The sequence below is a fragment of the Arvicola amphibius genome, chromosome 6 (genome assembly GCF_903992535.2).
Source record: "Arvicola amphibius chromosome 6, mArvAmp1.2, whole genome shotgun sequence".
In the NCBI taxonomy this organism is placed as follows: Eukaryota; Metazoa; Chordata; class Mammalia; order Rodentia; family Cricetidae; genus Arvicola; species Arvicola amphibius.
The window spans coordinates 39,713,643-39,730,931 of record NC_052052.2 but is presented as its reverse complement, the minus strand read 5'-3'; the positions used below and the strand labels follow the sequence as shown (position 1 = coordinate 39,730,931).

The 17,289-nt window shown below is 47.5% G+C and overlaps 1 protein-coding gene across 1 annotated transcript; it reads right to left on the bottom strand.

Moving 5' to 3' along the window:
• Positions 1-2,523: 2,523 nt before the first annotated feature.
• On the bottom strand, positions 2,524-17,000 carry Shisal2a (shisa like 2A). Its single transcript, XM_038332440.1, has 3 exons — positions 16,819-17,000; positions 11,064-11,203; positions 2,524-2,771 (listed from the first exon to the last, which is right to left on the bottom strand). Exons 1-3 carry the CDS (start codon positions 16,998-17,000, stop codon positions 2,524-2,526), a joined length of 570 nt encoding a protein of 189 aa, XP_038188368.1.
• Positions 17,001-17,289: the final 289 nt, after the last annotated feature.

Sequence of the window (17,289 nt, the reverse complement as noted above, 5' to 3'; positions counted from 1 at the left end):
CCGTCTCACTGTTGCCAAACCCAGCACAGGGTCATTACCATAGTGGAATGTCAAGAGGAGCTTTCAGTGGCTGCAGGGTCTCTCTGGTCTGCCTGGCAATCCCAGGCAAAGCGAAAGCCATTGCCAAGTCCGGAGGAGAGCAGTCAGGAGAGAGGGGTGGCAGTGAGCTTCTGCCTTGCAGCTTCCGGCTCGTTCATTCCTCTGCTATCTAGCTAGTAATAAAAGCAAAATGTTAGAGGCAATTGAATAATAATAATGGTAATGTAAGGCACTTCCCCCTTTTTCAACATTTAGTATTTCCGGAGTAAATATCTTCCCCTGTACCTGAGGAACAATCTATTACTATTCTATTTGCTTATGAGAGAAACTGAGGCACAGGTTACCTCACAAGCAGCAGAGTCAGGACTATAGCCAGATGTTTGACTCCATCATTATTGTTTGTTTGTTTGCTTGTTTGTTTTTTAAGACAGGGTTTCTCTGTGTAGCCCTGGTTGTCTTGGAACTCACTCTGTAGACCAGGCAGGCCTCGAACTCATAGAGATCCACCTCTGTCTCCCAAGTGCTGGGATTAAAGGTGTGCACCACCACCCTGCCTATCATCACTGTTTATAATGACCGTGGTACACTGAAGCATATTCATTTGGTATTTTATTTATATTATGCATATATGTATATATATATATATATATATATATTTTTTTTTTTTTTGGTTTTTCGAGACAGGGTTTCTCTGTGGCTTTGGAGCTTGTCCTGGAACTAGCTTTTGTAGACCAGGCTGGTCTCGAACTCACAGAGACCCGCCTGCCTCTGCCTCCCGAGTGCTGGGATTAAAGGCGTGCACCACCATCGCCCGGCATATGTATATATTTTTAAAGATTTATTTGTGTTTATGTATATGTATATAAGGAGCCTGAGGAGGCTTAAAGAGGGTGTCAGGAATTTTATTTATATTATACATATATGTATACATTTTTAAAGGTTTATTTGTGGTTTTGTATATGTATGTAAGGAGCCTGAGGACCTAAAGAGGGTGTCAGATCCTCTGGAGCTGCAGGAACAGGCTGCTTATGGAGGTGGCTACCAGAAGTGGAACTCAGGTTTTTGGAAAAAGTAGGAAGTACTCATAACTGCTGAGCTATTTCTCCAGGTCTGTTTTGTTGTTGTTGTTTCTTACGTACATAGCTCTGGCTGTCCTGGAACTCATTGTGCAGATCAAGCTGGCCTCAAACTTACAGAGATTCACCTGCCTCTGCCTCCCAAGTGCTAGTCAGAGCCATTAGATTTATTCATTTTATTTTATGTGTGAGTATTTTGCCTGCATGTACGTGCGTACACCACATGTATGCTTGCTGTCTACAGAGGTTAGAAGAGGGCATGCATCATATCTTCTGGAACTGGAGTTCCAGAGGGTTGTAAGTTACCATCTGGGTACTAGGGCTCAAGGCCAGGTCTTCAACCCAGGTTGAAGAAAACCAGTGTTCTTAACCACACCGTCTCTCCAGCCCCTTTGTATGTATGTATGTATGTATGTATGATGTATGTATGTATGTATTGAGACAGGGTTTCACTATGTGGTTCTGGCTAGACTGGATCTTGCTATATAAACCAAGCTGGTTTTGAACTAGAAATCTACCTATCTATTTTTACTTTTAGTAATGTGTTTGTGTGTGTGTGTGTGTGTGTGTGTGCTTGCACACCAGCCATCATGCAAATGTGGCGGTCGGTCAGAGGACAGTTTGGAGGAATCTGGTCTCTCCTTTTACCATGTGGGTTCCAGGGACCGAACTCAGACCACCAGGCTTGGCTGTCAGTCCCTTTGCTCGCTGAGCCATTTCACCAGCCCTCACTTGCTCATTCTTTCGTCTGCCTGAGAAACTCTGATGGTGGCACCCTGTACTGTACTCCCTCCCATTCTGTGAACTCATCAGTGGCTCACTCTAGGCAGGTGGAGTGACAGACAGGTAGATTTACCCCTTTCAGTGTGGCTCTCCATCCCAGGGACTTTTATGCACACCTCCTCTGGGCCAGAGAACCTACATGAAGGTCAGGACTTCTCAGAAGGGCTCCCTGAGTCTCCACAGACTCAAGTTTCTGGATTGTGTGATATTGCTACTCCCCTGCTCCCAATCGATGACTCACATCCAATTTCTGTTGGTCCTAAATTGGTCAGGCCAAGCAAGACAGCTGGGTCCATAATAAGACCTCGGTGCTTTTGCTGGGAAAAGCTCTCATTTAATCTTCTAGACTCCCAGCCGGACGGTGGTGGCACACACCTTTAATCCCAGCACTCAGGAGGCAGAGGCAGGCGGATCTCTGGGAGTTGAAGGCCAGCCTGGTCTACAAGAGCTAGTTCTAGGACAGGCCCCAAAGCTACAGAGAAACCCTGTCTCGAAAAAACCAACAAATAAATAAATAAATAAATAAATAAATCTCTAGACTCCAATGTCTCTTTAGCCATTCCCACCCTCACCTTTAAAAAATAAAAAGACTCAGAAGGGGTGATATAGGACATTTATTGGATGTTTAAGGAACTAATCCACATGGGTCAGGGGTGGGGACAGAGGCCTCTTCAGGGCTGCCTGGAATGTTGCTAGCAGTCACTGGGGCCATGAAATGGTGCTGGAGGGGACATCTGGGGCCCACGGGCAGCCTTTCGTTGCTTTCCAGTCGTGAGTTCAAGGAGTAACCCTGCCTGGGAGAGTTTGCTCCTGGCACCTCCATGGTGGTTGCTGTGCTCAACCCCTGATGGTCACGTGACATCTCCTTGGAGCCTGAAAAACAGCAATCTGAGGTAGCCCCTTACCCAGCAGTGTTACACCCCTGGCCAACTTCTCTGCTGATGACCCGAGCACTTCACTGTGTTCACCGTCTTTAACGAACCATTCATACAGCAAATATTTAACACTAGACCGCATTGCGCCTATGTTTCTCCTTAGTAAGGGACGCCATTTCCAGGGGAGAAAGAGCATGTGCATATACACCCCCACACAGTGCATATACACCACTGTAGGGGCTGTAGGAGCCCGCTACTACAAAGTCAGCTAGAGTACCTGGAATGAGGGTCATTAAAGTCAAGGGAATGTCAGATGAAAGAAAGAGAGACAGAAGACACAGGATAGAATTGGGAGGTCAGTTTGGTCATGTCAAAACTGCCAAACAGCTCAGAGTTTATTTTATAACTTATAATACACAAAGGCAGAACAAAGCACAGCACAGACAGTCAGTCAGCATCTAACCACAATTGCATTCCTGTCCTTGAGTGAGCAGTGGCAATTTCTATCTCAATGTCCCTGAGGTTTGGCATCTGAAGTATTCTTTCTGCTAGATAGTGTGCTCTTTTCTCATGGGCAAAATGCTCTTTCCCCTGGGCTTAATCAGAACTTTCTCATAGTCCTCAAGGATGCAGGCAGAGCAGGCAAGCTTGAACACAAATGACTTCTTTAAGTCAAAATTGACTCCAGATGGAAACCGAGTCACACACAGGCTGCCACGCACCACTACACGTGTATATACACCACCACACGTGCATATACGCCACCACACATGTAAAAGGAAAATAATAGTTAATTAAAATGAAAGCTACTTAGAGCTGGGGGTATAGCTCAGTGGTAGAACACAAGTTTAACACACATAGGGCTGTAGGTCCGATCCTCAGCACAAATGAAAGAGGCACACGCCTAATTGATAATGCCACGTATTTCAGACTGACTAGGTACCGTGTAAACATTATCTCTAATTTTTTCCAAAGGGTTACAGATTCGATTTGTTTAACATTCGAGTCTGGGCTGGAGCCACCACCTGCCAGTAACCTGCCAAAATGACAAACACAAAGGGAGAGAGAAGAGGCACCTGATACGTGTCCTCTACCCGTTTTAGAAGATACGTGTCCCCTGCCCGTTTTAGAAGATACGTGTCCCCTGCCTGTTTTAGAAGATACGTGTCCTCTACCCGTTTTAGAAAGCCTGGGGTTGTCCTTCGGCTCTGTGTTTGTGAATCTGCAAGAAAGGGACATTGTTGACATCAAGGAAATAGGTACCATTCAAAAAAGGCGTGCCCCACAGACTTCACCAGGCCAACAGGAAGAGTCTGCGGTGTCACCCAGGATGCCGCTGTTGAGCTCATGAAGCAGGGCCAGGGCCAAGAAAGCATTCTGAACGGTGAAAGGAAACGGCCAGAAAAAAGGAGATGCAAGAGAAAGATTTCTGGATTCAACTGAAGAACCAGCCCATTCTGCATCTCTGTGAGTCAGCAGCAGTGAAACCAAAGCTTCCGGAGCCTGTTCCCTATGAATTCATGGCTTAATAGGTATTAAGAATAATAATAAAAAGATCTCTAAATGATCCAAAAAACCAAAACAAGGAACTGGAGAAATGGTTCAGCAGTTACGAGAACTTGCTTCTGTTCCAGGGGACAGAGTTAAGTTCCCAGCATCCACATTGGACAGCTGACAGACAAGGGTCTATGACTCCAGCTCCGGGGAATCCCACTTCCCCTTCTGGAAGCCATAGACAGTACATCTACAAGCACAAACTCACATACAGACACACCCATATAAACATAACCGAAAGATAATTTTAAAAACCAAATAAATAAGCTGGGCGTGGTGGTGCATGTCTTTAATTCCAGTACTCAGCAAGCAGAGGCAGGTTGATGTCTGTGCATTTGAGGGCTACACAGAGAAACCCTGTCTCACTTAAAAAACAAACAGGGCTGAGGGATGGCTCACTCATTAAAGGCTAGACTCACAACCAAAACAAATAAATAAACAATAAAAAGAAATAAAAGCAAGACAGGTGGTGGTGGCGCACGCCTTTAATCCCAGCACTTGGAAGGCAGAGGCAGGCGGATCTCTGTGAGTTCTAGACCAGCCTGGTCTAAAGAGGGAGTTCCAGGACAGCCAGGACTATACAGAGAAACCTGTCTTGATTTAAAAAGCAAGCAAGCAAACAAATAAATAAACAAAAACAAAAGAGCTGTGCCATGAGAACAGAAAACCAATATTAGATCCAGAGTACCTGCCCACCTGTCTCCAAAGACCTCCATCATCAGACCCTAGTCCCTGAAGGCCTCAGTTTGTGCCCGTGGTGACCAGTCTAGTCGGGGTTCGAAAGGTTCTTTCCTGCTCAGAGATGAGTCACGGCTAATCACTGATACCTGTGACTAATAATGTGATTCACAGATGTCACCCTACATGTGTGTCATCAAAATGCAGTGGGATCTGGGGTGACTGAGCCCTCCAAGGGGTGGGGGTGGATGGGAGTGCGGTGGCGGTGGAAGCCGCCTGAAGTGTGAGGCAGCTGTCGTAGAGAACTGCCTGCGGCCTGAAAGGCAAAGGTCTGACCGTGAGCTAGCCTGGGGACTGGAGTGCATGACCGCTCTTCTCGGGGTTCCAGCGTCCTTCTGTGTGACAGGAACATCAGAACTGGTTTTCGGGTTCCCTGGGGGTTCTGGACAAGAATGGCTGATTGATGAACTCTTTCCAGAGGAAAGTGAAATCAAAAGTTGATTTTTTTTTCCTTCTTCTGATTTTTCTGGGTTCCTTGAATGGGCTTGGGGTGGGACATCATCTCCATCCTCACTGCCCTTGTCTGGTCTCCAGACAGAATGGGTAGCAGCTACCTGCAGAGAGGTGGAGCTGTGATGTGTTTGAAGTCCCAGAACTGGGCAGAACACAAGAGCAGGACCTCAGTCACCATTCTGATCCAGCTGTTCCTCCCAGAGAATCCACTAAGGAAGTTGTGTGTGCTTAGCATGTGTGAGGGCTTGCATTAGATCCCCAGCCCAGGGAGGACTGAGAAGAGGAAGGGAGGGAGGGAAAGAGGAAAGTTTCTGTCTCTATTGCAGGTCAGGTTTGGGAGATAGGATGCGATGGGGTGGTGGCAGAATCTTAGGCATGGGAAAGAAACTGTCAGAAGTGGCTCTTTCATAACCACTTGGTAAGGCACCTGCCACACCACTTTTGCCCCATCATTCAGAGAGATAAACACATACATACACACACACATACACATACACACAGACACACACATATTCATACTCACAGACATACACACACACACACAAGCACACAGACATACACACGCACACAGATATACAGACACACATAAACATATACAGACATACACACACATAGACACACAGACACACACACAGACACACACAGAGACATACACACACAGACACACAGACATACACACACAGACACACAGACATACACACACAGAAATACACAGACACATGCACACACACAGACATACACACAGACATACACACACAGACACATGCACACACACAGTACAGCGACTGCACTTGAAAGCCTGGGAGATCTGCCTGGCATCCCAAACACACACGCTCACTCTCTGTGGGATTTGGTCACTTTCCCTGCTAAGTCTTGCTTTTTTTTCTCCTGTAAAATGGGAGCCATGATCTCTCCTGTCTTATCAAAGAGGAAGACACCAAAGCAAATGGAAGCCGGAGTTTATAAAGGGAAGAAGATCTGGTAAAAACAGTATGTGTGTGTGTGTGTGTACAAACACACGTACATATGTTGGCTCAGTGCTGTGGGTATAGAGGAAAGGGGGGGGGGCAACACAGTGGAGACCCAGGGACTAGAGCTCCATTTGTTCAGATGGTAGAGGCGAAAGCAATCATTTAGTGAAAGGTCAACGGATGCATTTTCCATCTTTGAAAATTGAGAAAGAAACAAAAAGAAAGAGTTTGTGCTGTCCTAAACCTTGGTGACTAAATAACCCGGCTGGTTGCTGAACACGGAGAAGCAGGAAGGTGGTCTCTATCTCAACTGTCAAGGACAACCTATATGATCTCTAAGCCAGAAAGGCTGGGATGGGAGCAGGGGGTGGGGGATAGAAAGACCCTGAAGAGCCACATCCTGGGCTTGACACAATAAGAGGACAGGGCTTGAGAGGCAGAGAGGCGTGTTGGAATCCCAGGACCACAGCTTGCAAGCTGGGAGCCCTTGGGCATTTCATCTAGCATCTCTGAGACCTGGCTGTCCCTGCTGTATGTGAATGACAGTCATCTCACTGGGGCAGTGGGGAAGACTAGGTGAGAGGGTACATGAGCAGCTTCAGAGTGGTATCTGGCACACAAGAGGGGTTTCCCTTTCTCAGAACATGGGTAAAGGGAGGGAGAGATGGAGCTGGCCAGTCACTCAATCACTAGATAATTTTGAAACTGTTTCCTCACCCGTGCAACAAAAACTGATGGTGAGCATGCAGAAGAAACTAGATAGTCTATTCAGAGAGGGTTCGGCCCTGTAACTCCTGTATAAACCTCACTACCCCAGCACATCAGTTCACTTAGCTCCTTGCACTGATAAAATTTTAGCTGGCTTCCTCTGTGACAGGCTGTCCTGATATCTATTGTACCGTCTTCACCTAAAGGAGTTATCTCACAAGGATGGACCATCAATCAGACCGAACTGCTGGGTTCCAGGGCACACATGTTTCTAGCATAAGAAGATCATTCCACGAAGTAGTTGAATCAATTTACATTCCTGCCGGCATCATGTTATATTTTCCATTTCCCCTCCAGTTTTCTCACTATTAGTATGACCCATCTCTGAACTTCTGTCAGTGGTTTATTTCTTTTTATTTTATGTGCGTGGTAGTTTGCTTGTACATGTATAGGTGCACAACGTGTGTGCATTACCCTCAGAAGCTATCAGATCCCCTGGCATTAAAGGAGCTTGTGAGCTGTGTGTAGCGCGACTAATAAAAACTCAGAGACAGAGATTGGGGTTCAACCTGAATATCAGCAAAGCAAAGCAGCCAGCCGCTGGAGAACTCTTACCGTCTCACCTCTAAGAAATCCTTAGACTGAAAGATATTAATCGTGCTGCAACTGTGAGTGTTCTCTTTTCTTTTTAGTTTATCATTGTTTTCTTTAAAACTGTGTGTGTGTTTGTGTGGTGTGGTGTGTGTGTGTGTGTGTGTGTGAACACCTCTGTGGAGTCAGTTCTCTCTTACCTTACACAGGTTCCAGGGATTGAAATCAGCAGGCTTGCCCAGCCAGTGGCTTTACCCACTGAACCATCTCAGCAGTCCAAAAGGTCTATCATTCTTAAATTGCATTCTCCTGACTATTAATCTATTCATGTGCATTGTGAATTTTGTTGTGTTATGGCTGTTTTGTTTGTTTGTTTGCTTGAGATAGTCTCATAATTCCAGGCTGACCTCAAACTTGATATATAACCAAGGGCAACAGTGAACTACTGGTCCTCCTGTTTCTTTTTTTTGCTTGTTTTTGGTTTTTGTTTTTCAAGACAGGGTTTCTCTGTGTAGCTCTGGCTGTCCTGGAACTTGTTCTGTAGACCAGGCTGGCCTTTAACTCAGAGATCCTCCTGCTTCTGCTTGGAGTGCTGGGATTAAAGGTGTGCACCACCACCACCACCCAGCAATCTTCCTACCTCTACCTCCCAAAAGGCTGGTATGACAGGCATGTGCCACTACACCAGGCTTGGGCTTTTATTATGATTATACTTTTCTCATTTGTTAAAGATGTGTTTCTGTATTCTGGAAATCAGCCCTGTCTTATTTTATGTGCAGTGAGTCCCACTTATTCACAGTAGTTACGTAGTTGTGTATTATAAAGTTCCCACAAATGCTGAGTTAGCAAATACTAAGAAGGAGATCAGGAGTTCAAGGTCATCCTTGGTCTACGAGTTACAGGCCAGCCTGGGCTTTGTCTTCTAGGGAGAATATAAGATGAGGTTTCTGTGTGCCTTTGGTCATGACATTTTTGTCAATCAATACTTAACTTTTAGGTGCTGTTGATTAAAGACACCTGATTTAATATACATTTCTTTTAAAAATGTTTATTTTGTTCTTATGTGTATGGTTGTTTTGCCTGAATATAGGTCTATGTACTATGGGTACACTTGGTGTTCTGGGAGACCAGAAGAGGGTATGAATCCCCTGGAACTGAAGTTATAAACAGTTGTGAGCTGCCATCTGGGTGCTGGGAAATCTAACCCAGGTCCTCTGGAAGAGCAGCCAGTAGTACTCTTAACTGCTGAGTCATCTGTCCATTCCCATGATTTATTATATATTTTTGATTTATTAACATTGCACTCAAGTCCTTATGTCAGACATTCTGTGTTCTTCACGAAGCACACAGTGTTCTTATGCTGAGGGGCACTAGACAGCGCTTCGGAATGGTATCCAGAGGCGTTTCAACAGAGCAACTATCAGTGAACATCACAAACATGGAACAAAGTGTCTCTAGACAGACACAAAGGGGACACAAACTTACAGACTGTAGCCTTGAATGACATTACCCGGGACACGTGCACCTCGATTTTTTGCCGCTCTGTACATAACCTCATAAGTGTCTCAAGTATTGATTTTGAGGTTACAAATACATTTTAGCAAGTAAGCAAGTTCAAAAATATACAACCTGAGAATCGGATTACTATGAAGATAGATGTTTGATACACACAAACACACACACACACACACACACACACACACACATACACAATCTTTGAAGTCCATCATGTTTTTTAACTTTATATATGATATCTTACATCATTTGTATTTGATTTAGGCAAATTAATCAATTCATTCTTCAGCTCAGGTTTTTTTCCTATTCCTGACTCCACAAGGAGACAGATGATCCTTTCCATTTTCAACAATCTTCAGAATCCTAGCAGGGTTTAGGGCTGTCGCTTGTTGCCTTCTTAAAGAATTTTTTTTTTTAAAGAAAATTAATCTCTTACAAATGACAACATTCAGAGTTCTCCATCTTTCTCTGAGACTGAGGAATTACCCACCTGCCCTTCTACCTCCCTGATGCTTTGCCTCTGCTGCTCAAGTTCCTCCCCTACCTTGCTGGCCCTAGTCCTTGTGGCACCCCCACCAGTGACCCTGCTACTGCACAGGTCTCGGTCAGCCCTGCCCACACCTTTCTCCACCGCCTACTCACCCTGCCTTCCCTCCTCTGTCTCACATCATTATCTTCGCTGACTCAATGCTGGTTAAAGCTGATACAGTCGGTATCAGGCAGGGTTGTACTTACACGCTTGCTTAGCCCATGTGTGGCGGGCAGAAGAGCGTGTCTCTGAGAGAAGAAGCCCGGGCTGGACCTCATTTCATTTGTCAGCCGGGACTCCTCGAGTGAGTCTCCAGCCCTCATCTCCACTGTGACATGGAGACGACGCCCACCTTGGCTGCTGTCCACTCAACGGAGAACTTTTTAGCTAACATGGGCTTGGATCGTTCACAGTTCCTTGCCAGAGGTTATAAAGTGTGCAGTCCAGCACTCGGGAGGCAGAGGCAGGCGGATCTCTGTGAGTTCGAGACCAGCCTGGTCTACAGAGCTAGTTCCAGGACAGGCTTGAAAGCCACAGAGAAACCCTGTCTCAAAAAACCAAAAATAAATAAATAAATAAATAAATAAATAAATAAATAAATAAAGTGTGCAGTGTGGGCTTAAGAAAAGGCAACACATCTTTTTTTGGTTCCATTCGGGCTTCTCAATGGCCTGGGCTCAGGGAGGAATGGGTCATCAGGACAGCAGACTATGAGAAATAAAGTCCTGTATTCGCTTTGTGATGAAATGTTGATTTTTGAGAAACAGCAAGTTTGTCTTACTAGCTCTGTTTTGTTTGGGAGAATGCATCCCCTAAGGCTAGAATGAAAACACTATCTTAGAAAATCCACCGTGTATACTCTCCGCGTGGGGATGGAGGCTGAGGGTGTTCAGGACCCTGATGAGGACTCAGCACATGAGGTCTGAAAGGGTCAGGTCCCAGACCTCCTGAGAAGCGTGAATGTTGCAGAACACTCGGGAGGTGAATGGTCTCGATCTCATGTCTCCTTTTCCTTTCTTTCACTTTCATTCCCCCCTTTGAGACAGGTCTCCCTCTGCAGGGCAGGCTGGCTCAGTCTCAGAGATCTGCCTGCTTCCATCTCCTAAGTGCTGGGATTAAAAGGACACTCTCCCATACCTGGCTCTCTAGATCTCATTTCTAATTCTCCCTCCTCCGCAAAGAAAGCTTTGAGCCTGCCCGTTACAAGGACACCAGATAGCTTCTCTCTTACCTGTTGTCGCTAAGTTTAAGCCCGGGTCCAGCTTCGTGTGGGGCTTTGAGCTGATGAACAGGTAGCAGAGCACACATGCAGTGACGATGAAGGCCAGAAGGACCACAGCTGCTGTGGAGAGGCCCACGAGAGCGCCCACGCTGGGGAGAGAGGACGACAGGGGGAGAGAGTGCTGGGGCCTGGGAAGGCGGAAGCCTGAATGCTAGGAATCAGCTTCAACTTTCTGGCTATATCTGAGGAATACCAGTGGGGGTCTTCTGCCTGGCTGTGCTCTCCAGCCAATTATAGGTGCACACACTAACCCACGCACACATACAAATATATTCTTGCAAGATGATGTAAAGTGGAAATAGCAAGACAATACCAGACACAAAGCTTAGCCCAAACTTAGCTAAAATATAGACGTAAACACATGGCTGGAGGGAAATACAACAAACTACCATCAAGCTCTGTCTTTGAGTATAATGCAGGCTGTAGATATCCAGCCATATTCCCTTGGGTCCAATCATGGTGGGATATTCATACAGTTTCTACATCTGGCTACAGATGTTGCCAGCATCTGTAGCTCTTTGCCCGAGGACTTTCTTAGACCCAGGACAAAATTTTGCTCATTGAACAAGTCAGGAGTATGGGATAATTAATGCTTCCCTCCCTTGACCTACCCCCAACCACAGTAGTGTGTATATCCCCAGCTCCTGTGTCCTCTGGGGGCGTAACTCTGAGGTATATACATTGAATGCTGACTGGCAGACACTAAGTGCTGGTTACCACTGTTGGTAACATAATCTATCCTTGGTGTTTTCTCTCTGTCTCATTTTCCCACCCTCTATCAGTGTTTTCTGGAATCACTTTCCATAAAAGACTACTTAGCTGAGTGTAATGGCGCACGCCTTTAATCTCAGCACTTGGGAGGCCAAGGCAGGTGGATCTCTGTGAGTTCAAGGCCAGCCTGGCCATAGTGAGTTCTACAATAACCAGGGCCACACAGAAATTTTTGTCTAAAAACCAAACCAAACAAGCAGCAAAATCTATTTGTCTATTTGCACAAACCAACACACTCCCAGCTCCCTTCCTTTGTGTTCTTTTCTTCTGTCTTCTTTCCTATTTCCCGCACTGGTTACACGGTGCTTAGCTCTTGTTGATGCTGAAATGATTATTTCGGGCTGGGATGTAGCTCACTTGGTGAAGGGCTTGCTCGACTTGCAAGTATGAGGACCCAAGCGCAGTGCCCAGACCCATATGGTGGTGTGCACTTGTAATCCAAGCACTGCACAGATGGAGACAGGAGGGTCCCTGGGGCCTGCCGACCAGCCAGTCTAGCTCAGCTGGTGAGCCCAAGGCTAAGGAGAGAACTTTCCTCAAAGGAGGTGGACGGTGTACCTGAGAATCACACCTAAGGTTGACTGCTGGCCCCCACACATGAAAGTGTGCATGTACAACCAACCGCGCACGCGCGTGCACACACACAGACACATACACACAGACACATACACACATATATGCACACATGCATTAAAAGAACATCCAGTAATTTTCTCATTTGAGATACACTTATTGTTCACGGGGCTGCCGGTTGGTGGATCCGTGTGCAGATGCTTATGAGTGGCGTCTATGAGCACCAGGATGGGGAAGTGGCCTCTGGAACTTTCAAGAGAACTTCTGTGGAATGGAAAAGAAGGCTGGAGGATGTGTCCCTAACTGGAGGTGAGTTAGGGAGCAAATGCTGTCTCTGAAATGCACTGTCCTTGGTGTTCTTTCTGGGGACTCAGGGTACAGAGACGGGAACAGGCTCTGAGAGGGAAACCTGGTTTCAGAACCGGATGAAGTCAAACCGGATGTCTAGTGGGGGGAGGCACTGTCCCCAGAATGGGGTGAGTTCCTCCTGAGAAGAGATACACACAGGACAGACCAAGCTGCCTTTCGATGAAGTCAGCACCCTACTCTGCACAGAAGCCAAACTAGAGGCCTCTGGACTCAGGAGGCTTCACTACACTGACTCTGAAGGATGAAAACCCACTGTGACTCCTGAGAATGCCCTAACAGGCTCCAAGATCAAGTTCTTTTCAAGGTTTGAATCCCGACTCTGCCACGCATCAGGGAAAACACGGCTTTGCTTTTCTGATCTTCATTTGTGAATGTTGCTATCTCACCAGGTGGCCACAAGCGTGCTGTGAGATGGAGTTTGCACTACCTGGTCACCAGCTCTGCCCTTCAGCTGCTTGCCTTCTGTCACACTCTGGCAGAGAGAAGCTGGAAGGAGGTTTTGGTAACTGGGCCAGATGGCACGGTTATACCAGCCGCTTCTCTACAGGATGTCTTCTTTCTGAGATGATTAGCTTTTAAAGATGGCTTTTTTCTCCCCTCAAACTCTCTCAAAGGATACAGTGTTTACCTGGAGATTTTTTTTTATGCCTGCAAGAATGAAATTTCATGAAAAAGGCAAAATGAAATTTGGAACAAAACAAGGTCTCCATGCCGCAGTGACTCTGTCACTGGGTGAGCTCTGTCAGAAACACGTGGTTCAGAGTTCAGAGCGCGTGAATCATCCTGAGGACCCTCAGCTCTATGCATAGCAACTGTCTTGATGTTTATTTTTTTATTTTTTTATTTTTTTTTTTGGTTTTTCGAGACAGGATTTCTCTGTGGCTTTGGAGCCTGTCCTGGAACTAGCTCTTGTAGACCAGGCTGGTCTCGAACTCACAGAGATCCGCCTGCCTCTGCCTCCCGAGTGCTGGGATTAAAGGCGTGCGCCACCACCGCCCGGCTGTCTTGATGTTTATGAACCATATGTTAGAACCCAGGAAGTGGGGTCAGCAGTTAAGAGTACTGGCTGCTCTTTCGGAGGACCAGCATTCCGTCTCCAGCACTCACATGACAGCTGACAACCTTCTGTGACTCCAGTCTCAGGGGATCTGATGCCCCCTTCTGCCTCCTCAGGCACTGTGTGCACAGGCACACCAAACCACATCTCTCCAATGAAAGAACCCAGGAAGTCACTTCACACACTGGAAACCTTCAGCTGTTTTTCGGGGTCACATTGACACAGGATCTGACCTTAAAACGCTCCCTATCCAACCCTCCACTGAAACCTGTCTAAGCCACTAAACTTGAGGAACTAAAGCATTCCACTGGAAGAAGGTTTCCCAGACAACAGGAGAGGTCCAGATGTGAGTGGACAGGGAGTGGTGGAAGAGGGAAGGGTTACCAGTCGGGGGCTTGGGGTCTGTGCTTCTTTGTATCCTGAGGGTACATCACAGCAGTTAGACGACAACAGTCCGTGTATTGCTTGGGGAGAGCTGAGGACAACAGCTGTCTGTCAGAAGCCAGAAAGGGTTCAGACAGTCATGGCACAGGACTGGTCTGGGTTTGGGATCATCTCAGCTCTGTCACTTCTCAATGGGGTACTCTCAATAACAATGTAACCCCTCTTAAGTATCTCCATCTGTAAAATGGAGCCATGTCTTAGGGTTGTGTATACGTGGGAACGTGTAACCCACCCTAAGCCCATTTCTGCCATCATAGTGCTAGAAGTCGGGGTTCACTTTGAAACTCTGAGCTTCGCATCCCACACAGATGCGAAAGGGAACCCTTTCCTGCCGAGTGCCTGCTCAGTGCACTGAGCGACTTTGCGTGCAACACACACCACCTCACTCCCTCCTTGCACTCTGTCTTCTGTGAGGCAAGCATTCATACTGCTCTACATTTTATATTATCTTATTGAGACAGGATCTCCTGGGGACTTGAGGCTGGTCTGGCATTCATTGCGTACCCCTAACACCACCCATATTTTCTCTGCCTCAAGTCTTGCAAGTGCTGAGCTTACAAGTGTGAACCACTGTGCTTGGACTTTTCCAGTTCACAAACTGGGAGGTTAGCGCCAAGGTTTGAGCCAGGTTCCGAACAGATCACAGCCCCACACGGTTCCTGCACCTCAAAGGCAATCATCTTCCTTCAGTCCTTAGGGCAGTGCTAAACACAGTGAGACTTCAACGGATACTGTGCTGTTTTACATAGTGTAGGTTCTGCTGCTCTAACGCAGCAGTTTTCAACCCGTGGGTCTCGACCCCTTTGGGGGACAAATAACCCTTCCACAGGGGTCACCTAAGGCCATCAGAAAACACGTATTTACAATATAATTCATAACAGTAGCAAAATGACAGTTATGAAGTAGCAATGAAAATAATTGTATGATTGGGGTCACCACAACACGAGGAACTGTATTAGAGGGTCACAACATTAGGAAGGCTGAGAACCACGGGGGGCTTGGTGACATGCTCAGTGTTAGAGTACTTGTCTATGATATGCCCAAGGCCCTGGGTTTGATTCTCATAATAAGAATGGCAGGTCCCTTTGCACGAAATAATTGGTTTTCTATCCCCACTGCCTTGCACAAAGACACTATAGCAAGGATTGCAGTGGATGGATAAATACACAGGAACAGGCTATTAGTGAGTCCTTGGGCTTTTAGACAGCAGCCAAATGTGCAGGATACGAATATCTGGTCGTATGAAAATGTTTTAGAATTACAGATTGAACCCCTTAGAAAAAGCTATCTTTGTAGTTGTAATCGGTGTATATCAAGTTGCTTTCATCTCTTTCCTGTTCCTTGCCTCTCTCTGCCTTAATCAGAAATCAGGACAGCGATGGGTCATTTTCCCCACGGGTAGCAAAAGACACAGAAAGACTCAGACGGTTCAGCCGCTAACGATGCTCTTCTCCCACCCAGAAAGCACACAGTCTTCTGCTCACACACTGTTAGGGACAGAAAACTCTCGATTACCTCTTTCCCAGAACAGATTGGGGACCAGGCTCTACTTTGTGGATGAAACCTTTGGAGACTCAGAGGGATTCAGACCTACTGATCCTCAGCTCCATGCTTAGTTCTCAGAGTTGTCAGAGTTGGCCCAAGCAACCCTGTCCCCGAACAGCCAGAGAAACTAAAGTGTGTTCACCCAGACGGTACTCTGTATTGAAATGGCTGGAACTGGCCCCTGCTACGGCAGCACTGTGTCACACTGGACTTGTAGGGGGCTTTAGTACAAGCACAGGGTACATCTCCAGGATGCACACATGTGTCCAGTAGAGAGAGTGAGGGGGGGAACAAGCTGAGGCTGGGCTGAGATGGGGTTGGCATGCGGCATCAGGTGAGGATGAAGGTTTGAGGCTGTGGTGTGGATGTGGGTCTAGGCTAGAGCTTACCGAAGTCAGTATGTGTGTTAACAGTTGAGGGGGTTTGCAGGCAGGCTTGAGGAGAAAGCTGGGGCAGGTGACAGTTAGGACAGGGACTTCATAAAGCTGGGAATGGGGATGGGGCTGGCATCTGGGACAGCCCCCAGAAGGGTGGGCATCTGTGGGAGGACTAAGGGTAGAGTTTGGGATACCTCTGTATGTCTGAGATAGCATTTGCTGTTAGGGCAAGGGTTGGCTTGTGATTTGGGATTGGGTTGCGTGGGTAGGGGGGTGGCAGCAAGAAGCTCAGAGTAGGGACAGAGGGAGAGCTTCGGGGCGGTGCTGGTTAGGTTCAGGCACGGTTTCAAATAATGGTTGGGGTCAGGATGAAGGAAGAGTTGAGATGGGGCTTCAAGAGTGTCATGGGTTAGTGATAAAGTGAGAGTAGGATCAGCACTGACAACGAGGAGAAAGGATGGTTTGCGGTATGGGAACTTAGATGAAAGTGGAGGCTTAGCAAGAGGCTAGCCCGCAGGTGGGCAAAGGGGTTAAGGGTTCAGGGTGAGATTAGGGTCAGGGCCTGTACCTGAGCCACCACATGTAGCTGTGCTCGTAGGGGAAGAAGCTGTGCGGGTCGTCGCAGCAGTATTTGTGGTCGCGGAAGCCACAGCAGAAGACGGCAGCCGCCTCGCCCCCCGGCAGCGGGCAGCTGAAGCCGCGCACCACCTCCTGCTCCGCGCTCACGTAGCTCGAGCAAGCGCCGCTCATCTCGCCTTCTTGGACCCCCAGACGGAAGGCAGGCCAGCGAGGGACTGCGGGAGACCCAGCGGATCCCGGGAAAAAGACAGGGGAGGGCGGGGGAGGGAGAGGCAGGCAGGCAGGGAGGGAAGCGCTCAGGCAGAGGCGCGCAGAGAAAGGCACTGCGAAAGGCGCGGATGCGCGGCGAAGACGGGGCGCCCGGGGACCCGGTGGCCAGGTGCGCGGGCGCGGAGGCAGGGGAGCGCGCGGGAACCCAGTTCGAGGAGAGACCTGCCCCCCACGCCCAAACACCACGCCA